This window comes from Podarcis muralis, chromosome 16 (assembly GCF_964188315.1).
Source record: "Podarcis muralis chromosome 16, rPodMur119.hap1.1, whole genome shotgun sequence".
Classification (NCBI taxonomy): domain Eukaryota; kingdom Metazoa; phylum Chordata; class Lepidosauria; order Squamata; family Lacertidae; genus Podarcis; species Podarcis muralis.
In genome coordinates, this window is record NC_135670.1 from 934,029 (window position 1) to 951,757 (window position 17,729).

The 17,729-nt window shown below is 45.2% G+C and overlaps 1 protein-coding gene across 5 annotated transcripts in view; it reads left to right on the forward strand.

Moving 5' to 3' along the window:
- LOC114587179 (T-lymphocyte surface antigen Ly-9-like) overlaps positions 1 to 16,293 on the forward strand; it is a 52,562-nt gene extending 36,269 nt beyond the window's left edge. For 4 of the 5 annotated variants that reach the window (XM_077920595.1, XM_077920596.1, XM_077920598.1 and 1 more), the window contains exons 5-9: positions 1,681 to 2,025; positions 2,938 to 3,237; positions 12,982 to 13,323; positions 13,430 to 13,732; positions 15,347 to 16,293. In XM_077920595.1, the coding sequence (XP_077776721.1) occupies positions 1,681 to 2,025; positions 2,938 to 3,237; positions 12,982 to 13,323; positions 13,430 to 13,732; positions 15,347 to 15,462 (1,406 nt within the window). In that variant the 3' untranslated portion in view covers positions 15,463 to 16,293. The remainder of the gene's footprint in view (positions 1 to 1,680; positions 2,026 to 2,937; positions 3,238 to 12,981; positions 13,324 to 13,429; positions 13,733 to 15,346) is intronic. The other variant, XM_077920599.1, reaches the window with a different exon arrangement.
- Positions 16,294 to 17,729: the final 1,436 nt, after the last annotated feature.

The window sequence follows — 17,729 nt, forward strand, 5'->3', positions numbered from 1 at the left end:
TGAAACAGAGGTTTGATGGCTGCCCATTAGCCTGGAGGTCCTCACCACTTAGTTGTAGCTCTCGCAACCTGGCCCGCTCTTTGGTGATGCTGATGGGGACACTTAAGGAGCCAGCTTAGGTCATTCTCGTACAAAGAAGCTTGTCCAACTAATTTAGCAAGTGAAACCTCTATTGCATTCTTTGTTTTTGTTTGGAAATAATTTTTAAAAATAAACAACATGTAACAAAATCATTTCTAAATCCATATACAGTGGTACCTCTGGTTGTGAACGGGATCTGTTGTGGAGGCCCGTTCGCAACATGAAAAGAACGCAACCTGCAGCGGTGCGTCTGCACACACACGGCTTGTGATTCATCACTTTGTGTGACATCATTTTGTGCTTCTGCACATGTGCAAGCGGTGAAACCCGGAAGTAACCCTTTCTAGTACTTCTGGGTCGCCTTGGGATGTAACCTGAAAGAACGTAACATGAAGTGGATGTAACATGAGGTATGACTGTACAGTGGTACCTCGGTTTAAGAACAGTCCGGTTTAAGAACGATTTGGTTTAAGAACTCTGCAAAACTGGAAGTAGTGTCCCGGTTTGAGAACTTTACCTCGGTCCAAGAACGGAATCCGAACAGTGGAAGGGCACCGGCAGCAGGAGGCCTCATTAGGGAAAGTGCACCTTGGTTTAAGAACGGTTTTGGTTTAAGAACGGACTTCTGGAACGGATTAAGTTCGTAAACCGAGATACCACTGTACAGAGATAACTCTGAATCTCGCAACATCCCCCCACCCCCTCCATGGGCCCTAATGCTAATATTTATATCTGCATATCAATTCATTATCCAAATATTTTGTCCCTCTAAATTATCCATAATTTTTGTTACTTTACAAGTGTGGTTAAAATCCTGCTAATGTTTTCGTCTGTTTACAATGGTCTCGTAGATATATTATAATTCCCCCCCATTCTTTTTTAAAGTTCTTGTCCTTTTGGTTTCTGAGCTTCCCAGTCAATTTTGCCATTTCAGCATAGTCCATCAACTTGGTTTGCCATTCTTCCCTGTTGACATTGTTTCTTCCTTCCATCTCTGGACTAGTAAAGTCCATGCGGCTGTTGTCGCATACATAAAAAGCCTTTTCTGGTCCTTTGTGATCTCGGTACATGTAATTCCTAGAAAAGCTTCTGGGGTTTTTTTTAAAGCAAAAGTTACTTTAAACAGTTTTTTTCATTTCATTATATATCATCTCCCAGAAAGTTTCTGTTATCTTGCACTTCCACCACATATGATAAAATGTTCCTTCCTTTTCTTTATACTTCCAGCAGATATTGGTTCTTGTTCTATACATTTTTGCTAACTTAGTAGGAGTCGAATACCACCGATACATCATTTTCATATCATTTTCTTTCAGCGAACAACATGCCTTAAATTTCAAATCTATTTTCCATAGCCTCTTCCAATCTGTCATCTGTATGTTGTGTCCCAACGTCTATTGCATTCTAACCCTCACTGTGTACAGGACCCGAGAACTGGAAAGGACTCAAGGAGTCATTCACACCATCTGGCAAACGTGCAACAATATTATGATATCCTGCTCTACCTGATATAAAAGAAGCATCAATATTTGGCACTCCCCCCATTCACTTTCTCCCTTTCTCCTTTTACTTATTTTTCCCTTCCTGAAAAACACTTAGGCCTTGTAAGCAGTCGGGAACCGAAGACTCCTACGATTCAGCTGAACAGGATCCTGCAAGAATCCGCCTTGCTTTCTGTACATATAACCTCGGCCAATACCGTGTCCATCGTTAAATGGATATTCCACCCTCGACAAGGCGAGGCAAACGACCTTGGGCGATTCAGCGATGGGAAATGGAAGCGGTGGAATACGAGCGACAGTTTTGGGCAGCGTCTGGAAATGGTTGATGGCACCAGGCTGAAGATAAGCAACTTGGTGGTGAAGGACAGTGGGAACTACACGGCTCATGTGACGTTTTCCACAGGAGTGACAGAATCACACACATTCAGCCTCACTGTCTATGGTATGTACTTGTTTCCCCATCGCACACTGTAAGGATGAGGGAGAAATTCAATCCAGTTCACTTTCTCCTGCCTAGGTGAAAGTCCACCTCCTTCCTTACAGACTCTTTCAGGTGTTGAGATCGGCAGTCGGGACCCTCTTGGTAGTCCTGCCATCCTCAAATGTTTGGGGAGGGTGGCCTAGGGAGGGGGAAGGAGAGAGGGCCTTCTTGGTGGTGGCGGCCCCTAGGCTGCAGAATGCATAAGAACATAGGAAGGATCTGCTGAACCAGGCCAAAGGGGACCTCTCTAGTCCAGCCTCCTGTCTTTACTGTGGCCGACCAGATGCCCATCATGGGAATCCCACAAGCAGAACCCGGGAACAACTCTTCCCTCCTGTGGTTTCCAGCAACTGACACTCTTCTTTCATCAAGCCCATCTGATGGATGTGGAAATGGTGATGAGGAAGCAGCCAGCCCCCCCCCAAAAAAACCCCCAGTCTGTGAAACTCCAGAGGCATCAAAGTAAAACACAATTCCAAATGTTGCTGCTTACCTTTAAATCCCTAAACGGCCTTGGCCCAGTATACCTGAAGGGGCGTCTCCACCCCCATCGTTCTACCCGGACACTGAGGTCCAGCTCCGAGGGTCTTCTGGCGGTTCCCTCCCTGGGAGAAGCCAAGTTACAGGGAACCAGGCAGAGGGCCTTCTTGGTGGTGGCGCCCGGCCTGTGGAACGACCTCCCATCAGATGTCAAGGGGATAAAGAACTACACAACTTTTAGGAGACATCTGAAGGCTGCCTTGTATTGGGAAGGTTTTAACGTTTGGTGTTTTACTGTGTTTTTATATTCTGTTGGAAGCCTCCCAGAGTGGCTGGGGTAACGCAGTCAGGCATACAAAGAATAAAATATTTTTAAAAATTCATTTCTAACAGAGCCAGTGCGGGAGCCGCAGGTCACCCATAAACTGATCTCCAACATGCCTGATGGCTGCAATGTAACCCTGCGGTGCCAGGCATCAGGAAAGGGAGACTTCCGTGTCTCCTGGAAAAGAGGGAATCCCCTCAGAGCCCTAGGCGAGAGCCCGGACTGGCACCAACTCTCTGACAGTGGGGAAGATCTCCATCTGTTCTGGCATCGCAACACCTCAGATGCCAACATCACCTGCCTGGTGAGCAATCCGGCTGATCAGAAGAACATTTCCATCAACCTCCTCAGCCTCTGCCCAGCTGAAGGTAAGGAACCCCTGGCCCATTTCCCCATTAGCCTTCCTTTATTTAATGGATTTGTATCCTGCCTTTCTCCAAGTTTATTTTATTTGTCAAAATATTTGCATACTGCTGGGCTATAAAAAACATATCAAAGCGGTTTACAGCAACAAGACCATAAAAGCATATAAGAAAAGTTAAAAAGAGACATCAATTAACTGTTGTGGGAGGATCAAAATGATTGTAAAATCAGTGGAATGTATAACTCTGAAAAGTATAAATAACATTTTTTTGACAAAAGAGACCCGAGCAATTAAAACTGCAGTTTTCCCTGATATCAGCCCAGCAGTCAAGCAGTGCCTGCGCCTTAGTTTCCAAAGGCCTGTCTGAACGGGAAGGTCTTAGTCTGCTGGCAGATTTAGGAGACCAGAGAGGGAGCCAGTCGAAGCTCTCATTGGGTCACCACCAGCTCTGATGCTGATGGGACTGAGAGGAGGTGCTCATCTGAGGGCCTTTGCACCCGGCCAGCTCTTTAAAGGGAGATACAATATTTTGGGTAACCTGGATCTAAGCCACGTAGGTCTTTAGAAGTCAAAACCAGCCTTCCTCTTCTCTTTCTCACAGGGAGGGATGAAGCAAGCACCATGGGGCCACTTGTTGGCGGGTGTCTTGTTACAATCACCCTGAAAAGACAATAATTACAATAATTGCTTTTTTCAGACAAGTGGGCATTCTGGTTGATCCTCTGGCCCTTTCAGCATCCCCAAATCTCAGTTCCAGTCATCTTGTTTGTGTTCTTGGGGTCATGTATTGGTGAGTGTCTCGTTACAATGACCCTGAAAAGACAATAATTGCTTTTTTCAGGCAACCGGGCATTCTGGTTGATTCACTGGCCTTTTCAGAATCCCCTCATCTCAGTTGCAGTCATATCAATCATCTTGCTTGTGTTCTTGGGGTTCGTCCTGTATAGGAAAATCAACAAAACGTCAGACCACAAAGGTAGGAAGCATCTTTTGTTACTCTCTAGTACAGTGGTACCTCGGGTTAAGTACTTAATTCGTTCTGGAGGTCCGTACTTAACCTGAAACTGTTCTTAACCTGAAGCACCACTTTAGCTAATGGGGCCTCCCGCTGCCGCCGCAACACCAATTTCTGTTCTCATCCTGAATCAATTTCTGTTCTCATCCTAAATCAAAGTTCTTAACCCAAGGTAATATTTCTGGGTTAGTGGAGTCTGTAACCTGAAGCGTCTGTAACCTGAAGCGTTTGTAACCCGAGGTTACCAGTACAGTGGTACTTTGGTTCTTGAACTCAATCCATTCTGTAAGTCTGTTTGACTTCCAAAACATTCACAAACCAAGAAGCAGCTTCTGATTGGCTGATTGGCCCCGGAAACAGCGGGAGTTCGGCTTCCGAAGAACTTCCGCAAACCAGAACGCTTACTTCTGGGTTTGCGGCGTTCGGGAGCCAGTTTGTTTGGGAGCCAAGCAGTCCAGGAAACAAGATACCACTGTAATGTAAGAAGAGCCTGGCTGCTGGATCAGGCCAAAGGGGGCCCACCTATCCCAGCATCTTGTTCTTACAGGGGCCCATGAGATGCTTGTGGGAAACCAGCAAGCAGGAATTGAGCACAAGAGCAGCTCTCTTCTCCTGCGGTTTCCTGCAGCTGACATTTGTGGGATGTGAAACACAAGGGCAGTCAAGTACCACATTCTTAGAGTGAACATGTTTACACATGGGGAGGAATGTTTGTCCAGCCAGCAGGTCAACTTCCTGTTTCCTTCTGGGCTGGAACAGACTTCCTCTGCATGGGACTAGAGGTGGGCGTGGCCTCACCTGTACAGGTAACAACAAAAGCACAGGGCAGGGCAGCCACCTCTCTCTTTTGACTACATACGTCAAAGAAGCAACATCTGTCTCCTTATGAGATTTCTAGGTATATGTTGCTTTTCTAAGATAGGTCTGCCTTCTGGGATCCGATTGTGAACAGAATGATGTGTGAGTAAACCTTTTTTATACTTTTATAGGAGACTTTGTCACGTCTTCTCTTTTATGAGGGAATAAGGGAGAAATACCAGAACAGTTATTCTAAAGGCTTTAGTCAGCCTGAGCAAATGCATCCACTGTTAAATTGTGAACTTGTTAACACAAGTTGGAAAGGCTATTATCAGACAATATATCCTCTCCTGCATCCCTGAACATTCCCACAGCATTCAGAAGCATCGCTGGCCCCAACGGCAGAAATGTGCAATTCCATTAGATTAACAAGCACTGTTCTCTCAGGATAGCCAGGGAAAGAAGAATGCATAATTTGCCAACCCAACTCCAGTTGACATGTACAGTGGTACCTCGGGTTACATACGCTTCAGGTTACAGACTCCGCTAACCGAGAAATAGTGCTTCAGGTTAAGAATTTTGCTTTAGGATAAGAACAGAAATTGGGCTCCGGTGGCCTGGCAGCAGCAGGAGGCCCCATTAGCTAAAGTGGTGCTTCACTGTATTATGTTCTTAATGCATAAACAATGAGCCCAAAGTGGAAGTAAGATGTGTGTCAAACCAGTAGTGTACAGGATTTGATTTATTCCTGGTTTGCTCCAGCAGCCTCAAATCTTCAGGATCTGTTTCCTTAGCGTGTGGTTGGCCCTGAGTTATGAAGCCTTTTACATTTCTGTTTCTGCCTCTCTCTGCAGATTGACTAAAATAGAGAATGCCTCTCTCTCTCTGACAATGACTGAGCTGCATCAACCCTCACTCCCCCCCCCCCCAGAGGAGACGTTCCGGAGGGGAACATTCCTTTGGAAGATAGCTCATTGCTGGATTGGGTGCATTATGGCATTTTTGTACTGTTGTAAACAAAATGTGCCCTTTTTCCCTTATGGGGTATCCAAGAGCCATATAGAGTCCTTACGTAGGTTCCCTATTGGTAGGAGAAAATAACAGAGGCCAACCAGAGAATATTGAGAAGCAAAGCAGCTAGTAAGCCTGATCTTTATTGATCTGTTGCAACAGGGTGCTCCCCTCACACGCAGGAAAGGAGGAGGACCCCGAACAAGGGTGTGTTAGACTGATGATGGGAGTAAATCAGCCTCCCAAATTCTCCCCGGTGGAAGGGAAGATACAGCCTCATTCACGGTTGCCCATAAATCACCCCCGAGTTTGAAAGTAGGAGGGGGTGAGGGCACTGGACGGAAAGCCCTCGAGTGAGTTTGGATCTCCCTGACACTGTCTCTGAGAGCGACTCTAGTTGCATTTCTTAAGATGAAAAATTGGAAATAAGAATTATTGCACATGCTTCGAGCGAAGAAAAGGGTATGTTAGCTGCTAATTAAGCCTGCCACTAAGAAGTTAAGAGTGATGGAATGGACTGGACAGAAGATAACATTAAAGAATAACATCTATGCCAGTATGTTGAAACGGAACGGAAAGGGGGGGGGACTTTTCCTTTTTTTTTACTACGATATTACCTAACAACCCCTCCCCTAGAAGAACCGTCATACAACTTATAGCAAGTGAGATTGGAAAATAAACTGTGTGGAAATAAAAATATCAACTAAAGCCTTTGTTTTGTGAAAGATTTGGAAATAAAATAAAAGGCTCTGCTCTCTTGTGACACAATTTTTAATTGGGATCCGCCATTACGAGACAGACTATGTTGCGAGATTAATAGTCAGAGGGGGAGGCGAGCCGTTGTTCTGTTATCATGTTTGTATTCTAAGTTTGATGGCAAATCTTCTCTGGAAAGACTGATTTATGGTGCAACTTGTCTGGGAAAATTAATGAGCAGATGCTTAGATTTTATTTCATCGGAACTGAGAAAGATGGCGCCTGCCGCCCGAGCAGGACTTCTGGATCAGCGTGTGAAGATTTATTGCAAACAAAAGACTTACCAGCTTTAAAAAAAAGGGAGAGTCTTCCAAAGTTCACACAGAAGCATAATAATGTTTACTTTAACTCGCCTGTGGAAACACTCAGAGGCTATTAAGAAGAAAAAGGATATCAACAAGAAGATTGAAAGATGGGATTGGTGAACACTAAAAGCAGCAGAAATATGAGATGACTGGACCCTTACTGAACTTTAAGCATGGGAACCCCCAACAAAAATTTGTAATTTGGCAAAATATTTCGACTTTATTATATGTATTGGTATAATTTGGAATAATTAATGTGATATGATTGGATTGTTAAATGGAAAACTTAATAAAAATTATTTTTTAAAAAAAGAACAAAGGTGTGTCAGCCCTTATATAGACATTTTAAATTGCCCACCTTGGAGTCCAAAACCACCAGAAAAATCATAACTACATCAAGGGGTGTAGCTCAAGACCACCCCCCAGATACATCATACCTACATCACAGAAAGGGCAGTCTACAACAGAAATCTGAGTGCGTTGTTTATCTCGTCTGACAAGTTACCTGTTAATGCTCACTTGATTGGATACCCTGGGGAGCCTGGCCAGCCTTTTGTAATGATAAATACTTAGTTCCTGAGCCAGGTCACAGGCTCACACCCTATTCATATCTTAAATGTGCCCTTAAGACAGGATTTGTGAGGCAAGGGACAATGGGGAGGTTTCCCACTTTGACCTTGCAGAGAAAACATCTGGTCAGTTTGGGAATCAAAAATGGTTTCAGTTTGGTCTTCCTGTGCTGATCTATGTACGTTCTTGGTTGGTACATTTATGAACATTATTATATATCTAAGACTTTAAAAGGGATGCGGGTAGCACTGTGGGTTAAACTACACAGCCTAGGACTTGCTGATCAGAAGGTTGCCGGTTCGAATCCCCGTGATGGGGTGAGCTCCCGTTGCTCGGTCCCTGCTCCTGCCAACCTAGCAGTTCGAAAGCACGTCAAAGTGCAGGTAAATAAATAGGTACCGCTCCGGTGGGAAGGTAAACGGCGTTTCTATGCGCTGCTCTGGTCCGCCAGAAACGGCTTAGTCATGCTGGCCACATGACCCGGATTTAAGCCATTCCAACATTGTTCTACTCAGAAGGAAAATGGCTAGCAGGTGTTATGTACTAAGCTTGGATCCTAGAACAATAGGCAAGTAGGACCCTAGAATGCAACAACTGATTGGCTTGCAGAAAAAGACCAATCAGGCTCCAGGAGGGAAGCAGAATCAGACAGGACTCATTGTGTAAATAATGTATATAAAAGCCTGAGGTTTGGGGGAAAATTCAATCACTGTTTTACAAGCTACAATAAAGAGCATGAAATCACTATAGGACTCTGAGTATATTTCACAGGGGAGGCGCTTGGGACATGGGTAGGGGCAGCCATAATAGGCTCCACTGCCAGGGTGATAATTGCTGGCATCCTGGCACCTGAGTGCCAGACAGATAGTCATTCCAAGAACAATCCCAAACCCAACCTTAGTGGATTGGGATCTCAGTCAAGACAAAAGGGTGTGCTTAACTTGGCTGGGAAAACAGGAAAATGTAAATGCTTACCTTTGTTTCACCTAAAGATTGGAAGGGGGAGGTCAGGTTTCTGCCAGAAGACCCCTCTCAATTTATGACATAGTTATGACAGATGTATGATCCTTTAGTAAGGGTGTTGTGGGTAATTTGGGAAACCTATAAAAAGGGGAGCCATCCTTTGTTCAGGGCTTCTTTCTACTTCTTCCATGTTGTAGTTTGAAGTCTTGTTGCAATGATAAAGATCAGGCCTATTGGCTGCTGTTTTGCTTCTATAATCTTGGCTGGAGTCGTCGTTTGATAATCCAAGTGAGCTGGGGAATTTTTCCTGTAACATCCAACAAGGCACTTCCTGTCTTATAATGATGAATGACTTGTGTCCACAAGAGAGCCTCCACATGGGGGCTCTCTTCACAAAACAACCATGCAGAACATTATCCCAATCATAGCTGTCAACCGTCCCTTATTTGCCAGGAAAACTCCCTTATCCCAGCGCTGTGTCCCGCTGCTGTCCCTTATTGATGATGTCCCTTAAATTTCCCAGGTTTCAAAGGAAGCAGCTCCTCTCCCTCCCTCCCTGCCGGCCAGGGAGGAGGGAGGCTCCAACTGTGTTGCTTGGCTGCCCTGCCCACCCCCCTCCGGCCTCCTCTCACCAGCCTCGGCCCCCAGGAGCCCCTCCCTGCCAGGACTGCCGGGAGCCTCAGGTCCTTCTGCTGCCATCCTCCTTGCGGCCGCCAAACTGAACGTCTCTGCCTGGGGCCTGCTTTTTGCCCGCTGCTGCCGCTAGGCTGTACTGCAGCTGCACTGCCAAAGGACCCGAATGAGATGGGCAGCCTGGCGCGGCCTATGTATTGCTGAGGAGCCTTGAGAGGAGAGCGAGGGCAACCATAGAGAAAGCAGTTCAGAGAGAGGACGAGGAGGGCAGGTGTTCCAAGGGCTAACCATATTGGGGGAAAGCAGAGAAAGGACCGCAAGCGCTTCTCCCATAGATTTGTAGTGGTAGACTAGCATAGATGGTCTGATCTGCAGGTTTACTTTGGGCGCTATTCCCCCCCCCTCCCTCCCGCCCCGCCTGATGGAACTGAGAGCTGCAGATGGAGCACGAGAGAAAAGATACAGAACTGCAGCAGCATCTTCGTAGCTTGGACTTCGTTTTGCGCGAAAAGTGGTTGCTGCTTGTAGTTATTTAATTGCAGTGTTTCATCAGCTGGTGTCTTGAGCAGCAACCTCTGGAAACGAAGGGCTAAAAACTGAAACCAAAATTATCTGGTCCCTTTTAACTTTGCATTTCAGCTGGTTGACTAAAATCCCTTATATTGGCTGCTGATCCCTTATTTTCGAGGCGGCTGGTCCCTTATTTTCAAATCTGTAAGTTGACAGCTATGATCCCAATGGGTGAGAGGGAAGACCAGCATGATTAAATGCGCAGTGCAGTTGTGGTGAGAATGCAACAGCTTCTCTGAAGACAATTCCATCAAGTCACGATGGCTACATAATGGCTCCGGTTTCAGAGGCACCATGCCGCCGAACAGTAATGCTGACTGATGGGGAGCAGAAATGGGGAGAGTTATCAGGCCCCCTTTGGCCTGATCCACTTGTAGGGCTCTTTGCATGCTCTTAATGCAAGCAAGCAATGCAAGAGCGGAAGTCAGTCGATCGGAAGCCAACCTAACAGCCAATAAGGGAGATCTCAGAACTGTATAGGAATTTGTTACAAGGTGGACGTATGCTTGAACCTACATGGGTGTCCGGCATGTATATGAACTCATCATAACATGTCAGAGGGGAATGGAACCTTTTGTGTGGAGTCAGGGTGTGTGTTCATTTAAAATGTGTGCGTGTTTTTAATCCATATACCCAATAAAGAGTTTTTCTACAAAAAGAGTTGTTTACTACACAGAAATGAAAGAGGTGGAGTGTACGAGTGCTGCTTCAGACAGCGAGGTAGCAGGCATTATCATTAACATCCACACAGCTTAATTCCAAAGTTTGTTGTTGTTTAGTCATTGAGTCCATTTTGCCCAATTCCCCTCTTTTTTGCAAGCAAATTTCCCTGAAGAGCATGTGCTTTAGTATATTGATTCTCTGAATATATGCATTTTTCTGCACCCTTTCCCCTCATAAACACACACACACACACACACACACACACACACACACACACTGGCCATGCAGAAATTCTCAGAAGTATGAATTTTGGAGGACAGATGAGTTTCGGTTCACCTGTTGTCATCCCTTCTGCTGGGTCGTGCAGCCATCATGTCAGCTCTTATCTTCTTTGATCTGCCACCAAGAAACCCAGGGCCATCACTTCTGAGGGCTGGGGTGAGAGAGCCTCGCTCAACTGCTGCTTCTGGCAGGGAAGTGAGACTTAAAGTGTCAAGCATGGGGGCTGAAGAGGAAACTTGTGGTTGGTTGGGAGGCCTGAAGGCAACGCAGGAGGGGCTGAAGACTGGTGCAGAGAGGGAAGACCACACACAAGAACCTGTTTCAGCACCGGGGGAGGAAGGTGGCAGAGAACGGAGGCAAGGATGGAAGCCCACAGCACCCAGCTCATGCTTCTACTCGCCATTCTCCAATTCCCAGGTGAGCAGTGGAGAAAAGGGAGACAGGAATCTCACGGCCAGCCTAGCAAGACCTACCTCCCCTGACAGAGGCTGGTTTTTGGATCCCAAGTGGGGGGAGAATCCTGTTTGTTGCACTCAGGTCCTGCTTGCGTGCTGGTTTCCTTTGGGTCATCTGGTTGACTGGGCTGGTTGGACCCCCTTTGGCCGTATCCAGCTGCTGCTGAAAGACCCGTCTGATGTTCTCAGGACCCAAAACAGTCAAAGGTGCTCCTCATCTCCAGCGCAAGTCCTTAGTGGAGTGACGCATCCCAATGGAAAGAGTCAGGGGTGGTTAGATTGTTGGACTAGAACCTGAGAGAGACCAGGGTTCGGACCCCCACTTGGCCATGAAGCTCCCTGGTTGTGACATTGGGGTCAGTCACCATCTTTCAGCCTAGCCTACCTCAGAAGGTAGTTGTGAAGTTAACATGGGGAGGAGGGAATCCATGTACACTACTGAGACCAAGGAAATTATGGTAGCTCTGCTTGCCCATCTGGCAGCCTGAAATTCAAGATTCCCCCCCCCCCCCAAACAACAGCAGCAGCAGGAACTTTGTGAAATGGGAACCATTCTGTTGTTCCAAGGAAAGTGAACAGCTGTAAGTTCCAAGGAGGTTTTGACACCTTCAGATTTTAAGACTTTAAGAGAAGGATTTTCGCTTTCCATTGTAGGGAAGCAAAACTGCAAGGCTTACGCAAACCGAAAGGACACAGATAAGATGGAAAAAGCTAAAGGGATAGAAAAGAGAATCGTTAAAAAGCAATTAAGCTCTAATAGAATTAAAACAATATACAAAAGGGTTTATTAAAACACAGGTAGTAAAAACAGCACATCAATATTTAAAGCTGTTTCCTTAAAAACAACACAAAAAACAGTCTATAGTATCTATGTCTGATGTTTTATTGTGCTTTAAATATTTTGTTGGGAGCCGCCCAGAGTGGCTGGGGCTGTCCGGCCAGATGGGCAGCATATAAATAATAAATAATTATTATAAATAATAAAATTATCATTGTTGTTATTACAGTTTCTCTCCCTATATTTATTATTACTATTATTAATTACTGTTGGCATCCATTACTGCTATTAATTATTACTACTACTAGTAATTATTACTATTAATAGTAATTATTACTAGTAATTACTGTTACTAATAATTATTATTACTATTGTAGAAATAATTTGCTTCCTTTTTTAATAATAATTTTTATTAATTTTTACATATAAATTATCATTCATACAACAAAACTTCATTTCTTATACAATCTTTTTGGACTTCCATCAGCCCCTCTGATGGTCTTCCGTTCTTATCACTTATTCTGCATTTCTTAAATTCCTATTGCCTTTAATAATCTTAACTAACAGTCCCCCTCGTTACCTTTGTGTGTGTGCAATATTTCACATAGTCCACCTTACAAAACTTCTCGCAAACCTACAAGCGTAATCTGATCATCACAATTACTTTCCAAATAGTCCGTAAATTTATGCCACTCTTCTGTGAATCTCTGGTCCCGCAGATTTCGAATTCTTCCTGTTAATTTACCTAATTCTGCATAGTCCATCAGTTTCACCCTCCATTCTTCTTTTGTCGGTAATTCTTCTTGCTTCCAATTTTGTGCCAATAATATTCTTGCTGCCATCATTGCATATAGAAATAATTTACAGTCCTTTCTTTTCATATCATCTCCTACAATGCCAAGTAAAGATGCTTCTGGAGTAGTTTGCTTCCATTTCTTATTGACTTCAGGTGCTGCTCAATTTCCTGCGCAAGATCCCCCCAACCAGCTGCACGGGATTCTTGGTGGGTCAGTCTTGTTTCGCCTAAATGTACCCCCCTGGAAAAGAGTGGACGAGGTTGAATGGAAATTCACCCCCACAGGGGGTCAGCCACTCCTGGTTGCCGAATTCGCCGAGGGGAAGCTGAGGAAGCCACACCCAAGCAACAGTTTTGGACCACGGGTAGAAATGGTTGATGAGACCACGCTGAAGATGAAAGACCTGACGATGGCGGACTCTGGAGTGATGGATGTCCGCGTGAGGTTTGCTTCCTCAGTGATTGTGGAGTCCTTCTTCAACCTCATAGTCCATGGTAAGGGACTCTATCTTCTTTGCCTATCTCACAACCAAGTGAGGAGTTGGCCATCAAACTTTTGGTGTGCCACAGAGCGCAAACATCTATCGTTTTTATCCAACAGAGCCAGTGCCGTCGCCACAAATAAATCACCAGATCGTTTCCAGCACTGCCAACCGATGTAATGTGACGCTGCATTGTCGGACGTCTGGAAAGTCAGATTTGCATTTTTCCTGGGGAAACAGAAACCCACTCAGGACCTCAGAAGCTTTAGAGTGGTATCGCCTCACCAATGACGACAAGGATCTTCACCTGTCATGGCGGCCAAACACCTCCGATTCCATTTTCACCTGCCTGGTCAGCAACCCAGTTGATCAGAAGAACATCTCGTTTGATGTGTTCAACATCTGTCAGGATGAAGCTCAAGGTCAGTGAAATTCTAGCATGATCTTGTCACTGTTTTACAGGGTCTATTCTCTGGATTGTTATTGTAATTTTAAAAAAAACTTTTAAATGTTATGCTTTAATATTTTTTTCTGTAAGTTGCTTAGAGACACTTTATGGAGCAAACAGCTAATCAATAACATTTATTTGGATTAGTTGACCCTTGGGGTACATCCCAATTCTACAATTCCATGATTCTATGAAATGCAATAATGATTCTGGGTGTCGTTCAGAGTAAACCCACTGAAGTCAATGGACATGACTAACAGAATAATAAAGTTGGAAGGGACCCCCAAGGACTCCCTATTTTCTGGTTGTACCTCTTGTTCATCACAGAATCACAGAACTGCAAAGTTGGAAGGGGCACCAAGAGCTATCTAGTCTGGCCTCCTGCACTGCAAGAATAACAGCTAACAAACCCCTGACAGATGGTCTTCCAACCTCTGTTTCAAAACCTCCAATGAAGGAGGGAGCCTGTTCCACTGTTGAATGGCTCTTACCATCGGAAAGTTCTTCGTAATGCTTAATCAGAATCGCCTTTCTTGTAATTTGAGTCTGATTCCGGTCTTCCCCTCTGGAGAAGCAGGAAATAAGCTTGCTCCATCTTAGGCTCCATCATTTCACTGGGTATACTCTGAGTAGAACTTTGCTGAATACAGCTAAATATGAATACCTTAAAGTTAGGAGTATAATGTGTTCAATTGACCAGGTTAAATATAATCCTCTGTTAGTTTTTTATCCGAGTGGGTCAGACACCCACCAAAATTAAGGTATCCCAGATATTTCTCCATAGCCTGGCACCCCAAGACACCTTGGCAAACCAGTTTAGTGGGTAGCCTCAAGACCCACCCTTTTAGCTGTGGAACTGCATCTTACTGGAAAACATTCAGTATATCGTACAATGTAATTCATTCCCTGGGCCTTATAGGGCTTCTTCTGAGGGCCATGGGACTGCATTTTTGTTTTAGTAGTAGCAGCAGCAGCAGCTTTAACATTGCTTAGATTTCTTATCCATCTTTCTCCATGAAGTCCGAGGACAGATAAAAGCGCACTATTAAAAACAGCTAAACCTGATTGCAGTCAGGAGAATAGGGTGCGTCCTAAATTTACAAATTACTTAACAGAACACTGTAAACAACTAAAAACTTGGGCAGGATTTGAGTAACACTTGCAGTGTACTAAAAACGAAGGTAAAAATGGATTATTTTGAGAAAAATAGAGAAAATATATGATGCAGTTGAAAAAGATTGAAAATAGGGTTGCCTCTAAGTAAGTTCTAGCCAGAGTAGGCTCACTGAAAGGAATAAGTCCAGATCAGTCATGGATGTTAACTTCAGTGGATCTACTCTGAGTAGGATTAGCAATGGGCACAGTTTTGAACACTTGGGCAAACAGCAGTGTTTCAGGGGGAGCTAATTCCGCCCCCCCCCCGTCTCATCAGTATGTCAGATTGTGACAAGTAAATATAAGTTAACAGAATTAAGCAGCAATTGGGTGAGAGGCTATGGATAACAGTTGGGTCTGAAAGTCCACCATTCTCCATTTTGAAAGACCTCTTCCATCCATCTCCTCCTCCTCTCCCCCCCCCCCCCTGCAGATGGATGTAGCTGCTTCTCCTGGGTGAGGACCGCCATGGTCGTGGGTCTGGGCCTCCAGGTTGCCACCATCATCTCGTTAAACGTTCTGGAAAGGAAAGTTGGAGACCAGTGTTGAGTCGGCGTAGAACCACGAACCGCTAACATGGAGCCCATGGGCGCCCACCAGTAATTACTATGGTGGCCTCTGCAATAGGTTTTGATAAATATCTCCTTTTTGAAAAGCCACAGGATGTGAGGGACTGTTTGCTCTTCCTGCTTGCAGTGGCTCAGACTCTCTTACCACAACTCTGCCACATTTGAGATCGGACCCCCCCCCCCGGCTACTCCCTTCCATTCCAGACAGAGGAGAGGCGCCAAGATCTTCCCTCTGAGCGCATTGTGGCGGCGGCTGAAATACAGGCTTTTATTTCCATTGGAGGAGGTGGCTGGTGCTCCTTATTAGCTGTGACAACCATTTTGTGCCACGTCCCATATCCCACGGCAGCCATTTTGTGCTATACCCCGCACCCCACAGTAGCCATTTTGTAACTAGCAGCCACAAAATTTCAAATCCACCCAACGCCCAAAAATGTTTGCCGACCCCGGTCTGGTTGGTTGGAAAAGACCCTGTCCGGTTTGCAAAGCAGCCACGGCTTGCCTACATTAAAGAGAGACTCTTTCCTTCCCCCACATGGCAAGGAACAACAAAGCTTTCCCTGTTGGGAACCTCCAGATTGCCTTTTAAAAGCATGCCTACTGAACAGGAATACCACATTGGATTGAAAACTTTCTCAGGTTTGTTACTGTATGAGATGGTGATGTTTAGTGGTTTTAGCCAATTGGTTGGTCCAGTAGGTGGGAGATAGTGGTGGTGGTGGCGGCAGTTGGAGTCCAACCACACCTGGAGGGAACTTGGAGGAAAAGGTGAAACATAAATGCAACAGATAAATAAACCATGTCAAAGGTTTGAGACTCCTCCGATTCTTCATTCTTGAAAGCAAGGAGACAATATTTACCACCCCTTCAAAAATAATGAATAACAGAGGTTCCCTAGCAGTAACATTCTGAGCGATCACCATGCGTGTTAGCAGACAACAGCGGAAGTGGAGAAGATGCTGTCAGATCAATGTTCACTAGATAATTCCCCCCGCCCAGTTGGTTTCTGCCTTACATCTTTCACACCTCGGGTCTAATGCGACAAAAGGCAGAGAGATGTTTACCACAGTGGAAAGGATGACCAAAAGGTTCTCTTATATAGCAGCAAATGTGACACACATGAGAACATGATGGATTGGGACAATGGCCCATCTAGTCCATAGCTGTCAACGTTTCCCTTTTTAAAAGGGAGATTCCCTTATTCTGAATAGGATTCCTCACAAGAAAAGGGAAAAGTTGACAGCTATGGTCTAGTCCAGCACCCTCTTCTCACCGTGGCCGACAAGGTGCACATTGTGGAAAACCCACAGAATATATGGGATGAACCAGGACTGGAATGCAACTCTCCCCTCCTGCAATTCCTGGCAGCCAGTGTTCAGAGGTGTTCAGAGCAGGGTTGCCACATCTGGTCAGGCAAAATAAGGGACAGGGATGGGGGTGGGAATTAAAAATGGCTGTACCTGTTGCAGAAATGACTTCAAAGCAATCAATTACAATGGGTTGTTTCCAGTGCTGGTCATGCTCATGGAGCAGACCCAATAAAATTTATGGATCTAAGTTAGCGAAGCACATTCAATTCAAGGAATCACATCCTCTCCACTTACTGAGTTTCTGCCTGTCAGAAGAATGGCAAACGTAGAAACCCAGCCAGAAAAAGGGGTGGAGATAGCGACCGCTTCTGTTTCTCTTCCTCACGGAGCTTGGCCTCCAACATCCCTTTCTAAATAGCTGCATACAATGTTGTTGAGTCGTTTAGTCGTGTCCGACTCTTTGTGACTCCATGGACCAGAGCATGCCAGGCACTCCTGTCTTCCACTGCCTCCTGCAGTTTGGTCAAACTAAATTCCTACACACATGCACCTAATCAAATCTGTAAGGCTTCAGAAGGAACTTTTAGGAGAGGAGTACAAAGGATAACTCATCAAGTTATCAGAGTTGACTTAGCTGCACCTGGTCACCCATATCTGCCAGGGCTTCTTGGATATGCTACAGTAATTATGTTTATGCACTATGAATGGTGAACATAAAGGGCCCCTGGGTGGTTAAGTCCAGTCGAATTCAACTTTGGGGTGCAGCACTCATCTCTGTTTTCAGACCAAGGGAGCTGGCGTTTGTCCACAGACAGCTTTCCGGGTCATGTGGCCAGCATGACTTAACCGCTTCTGGCACAATGGAACACTGTGATGGAAACCAGAGTGCACGGAAACACCGTTTACCTTCCTGCCGCAGCAATACCTATTTATCTAC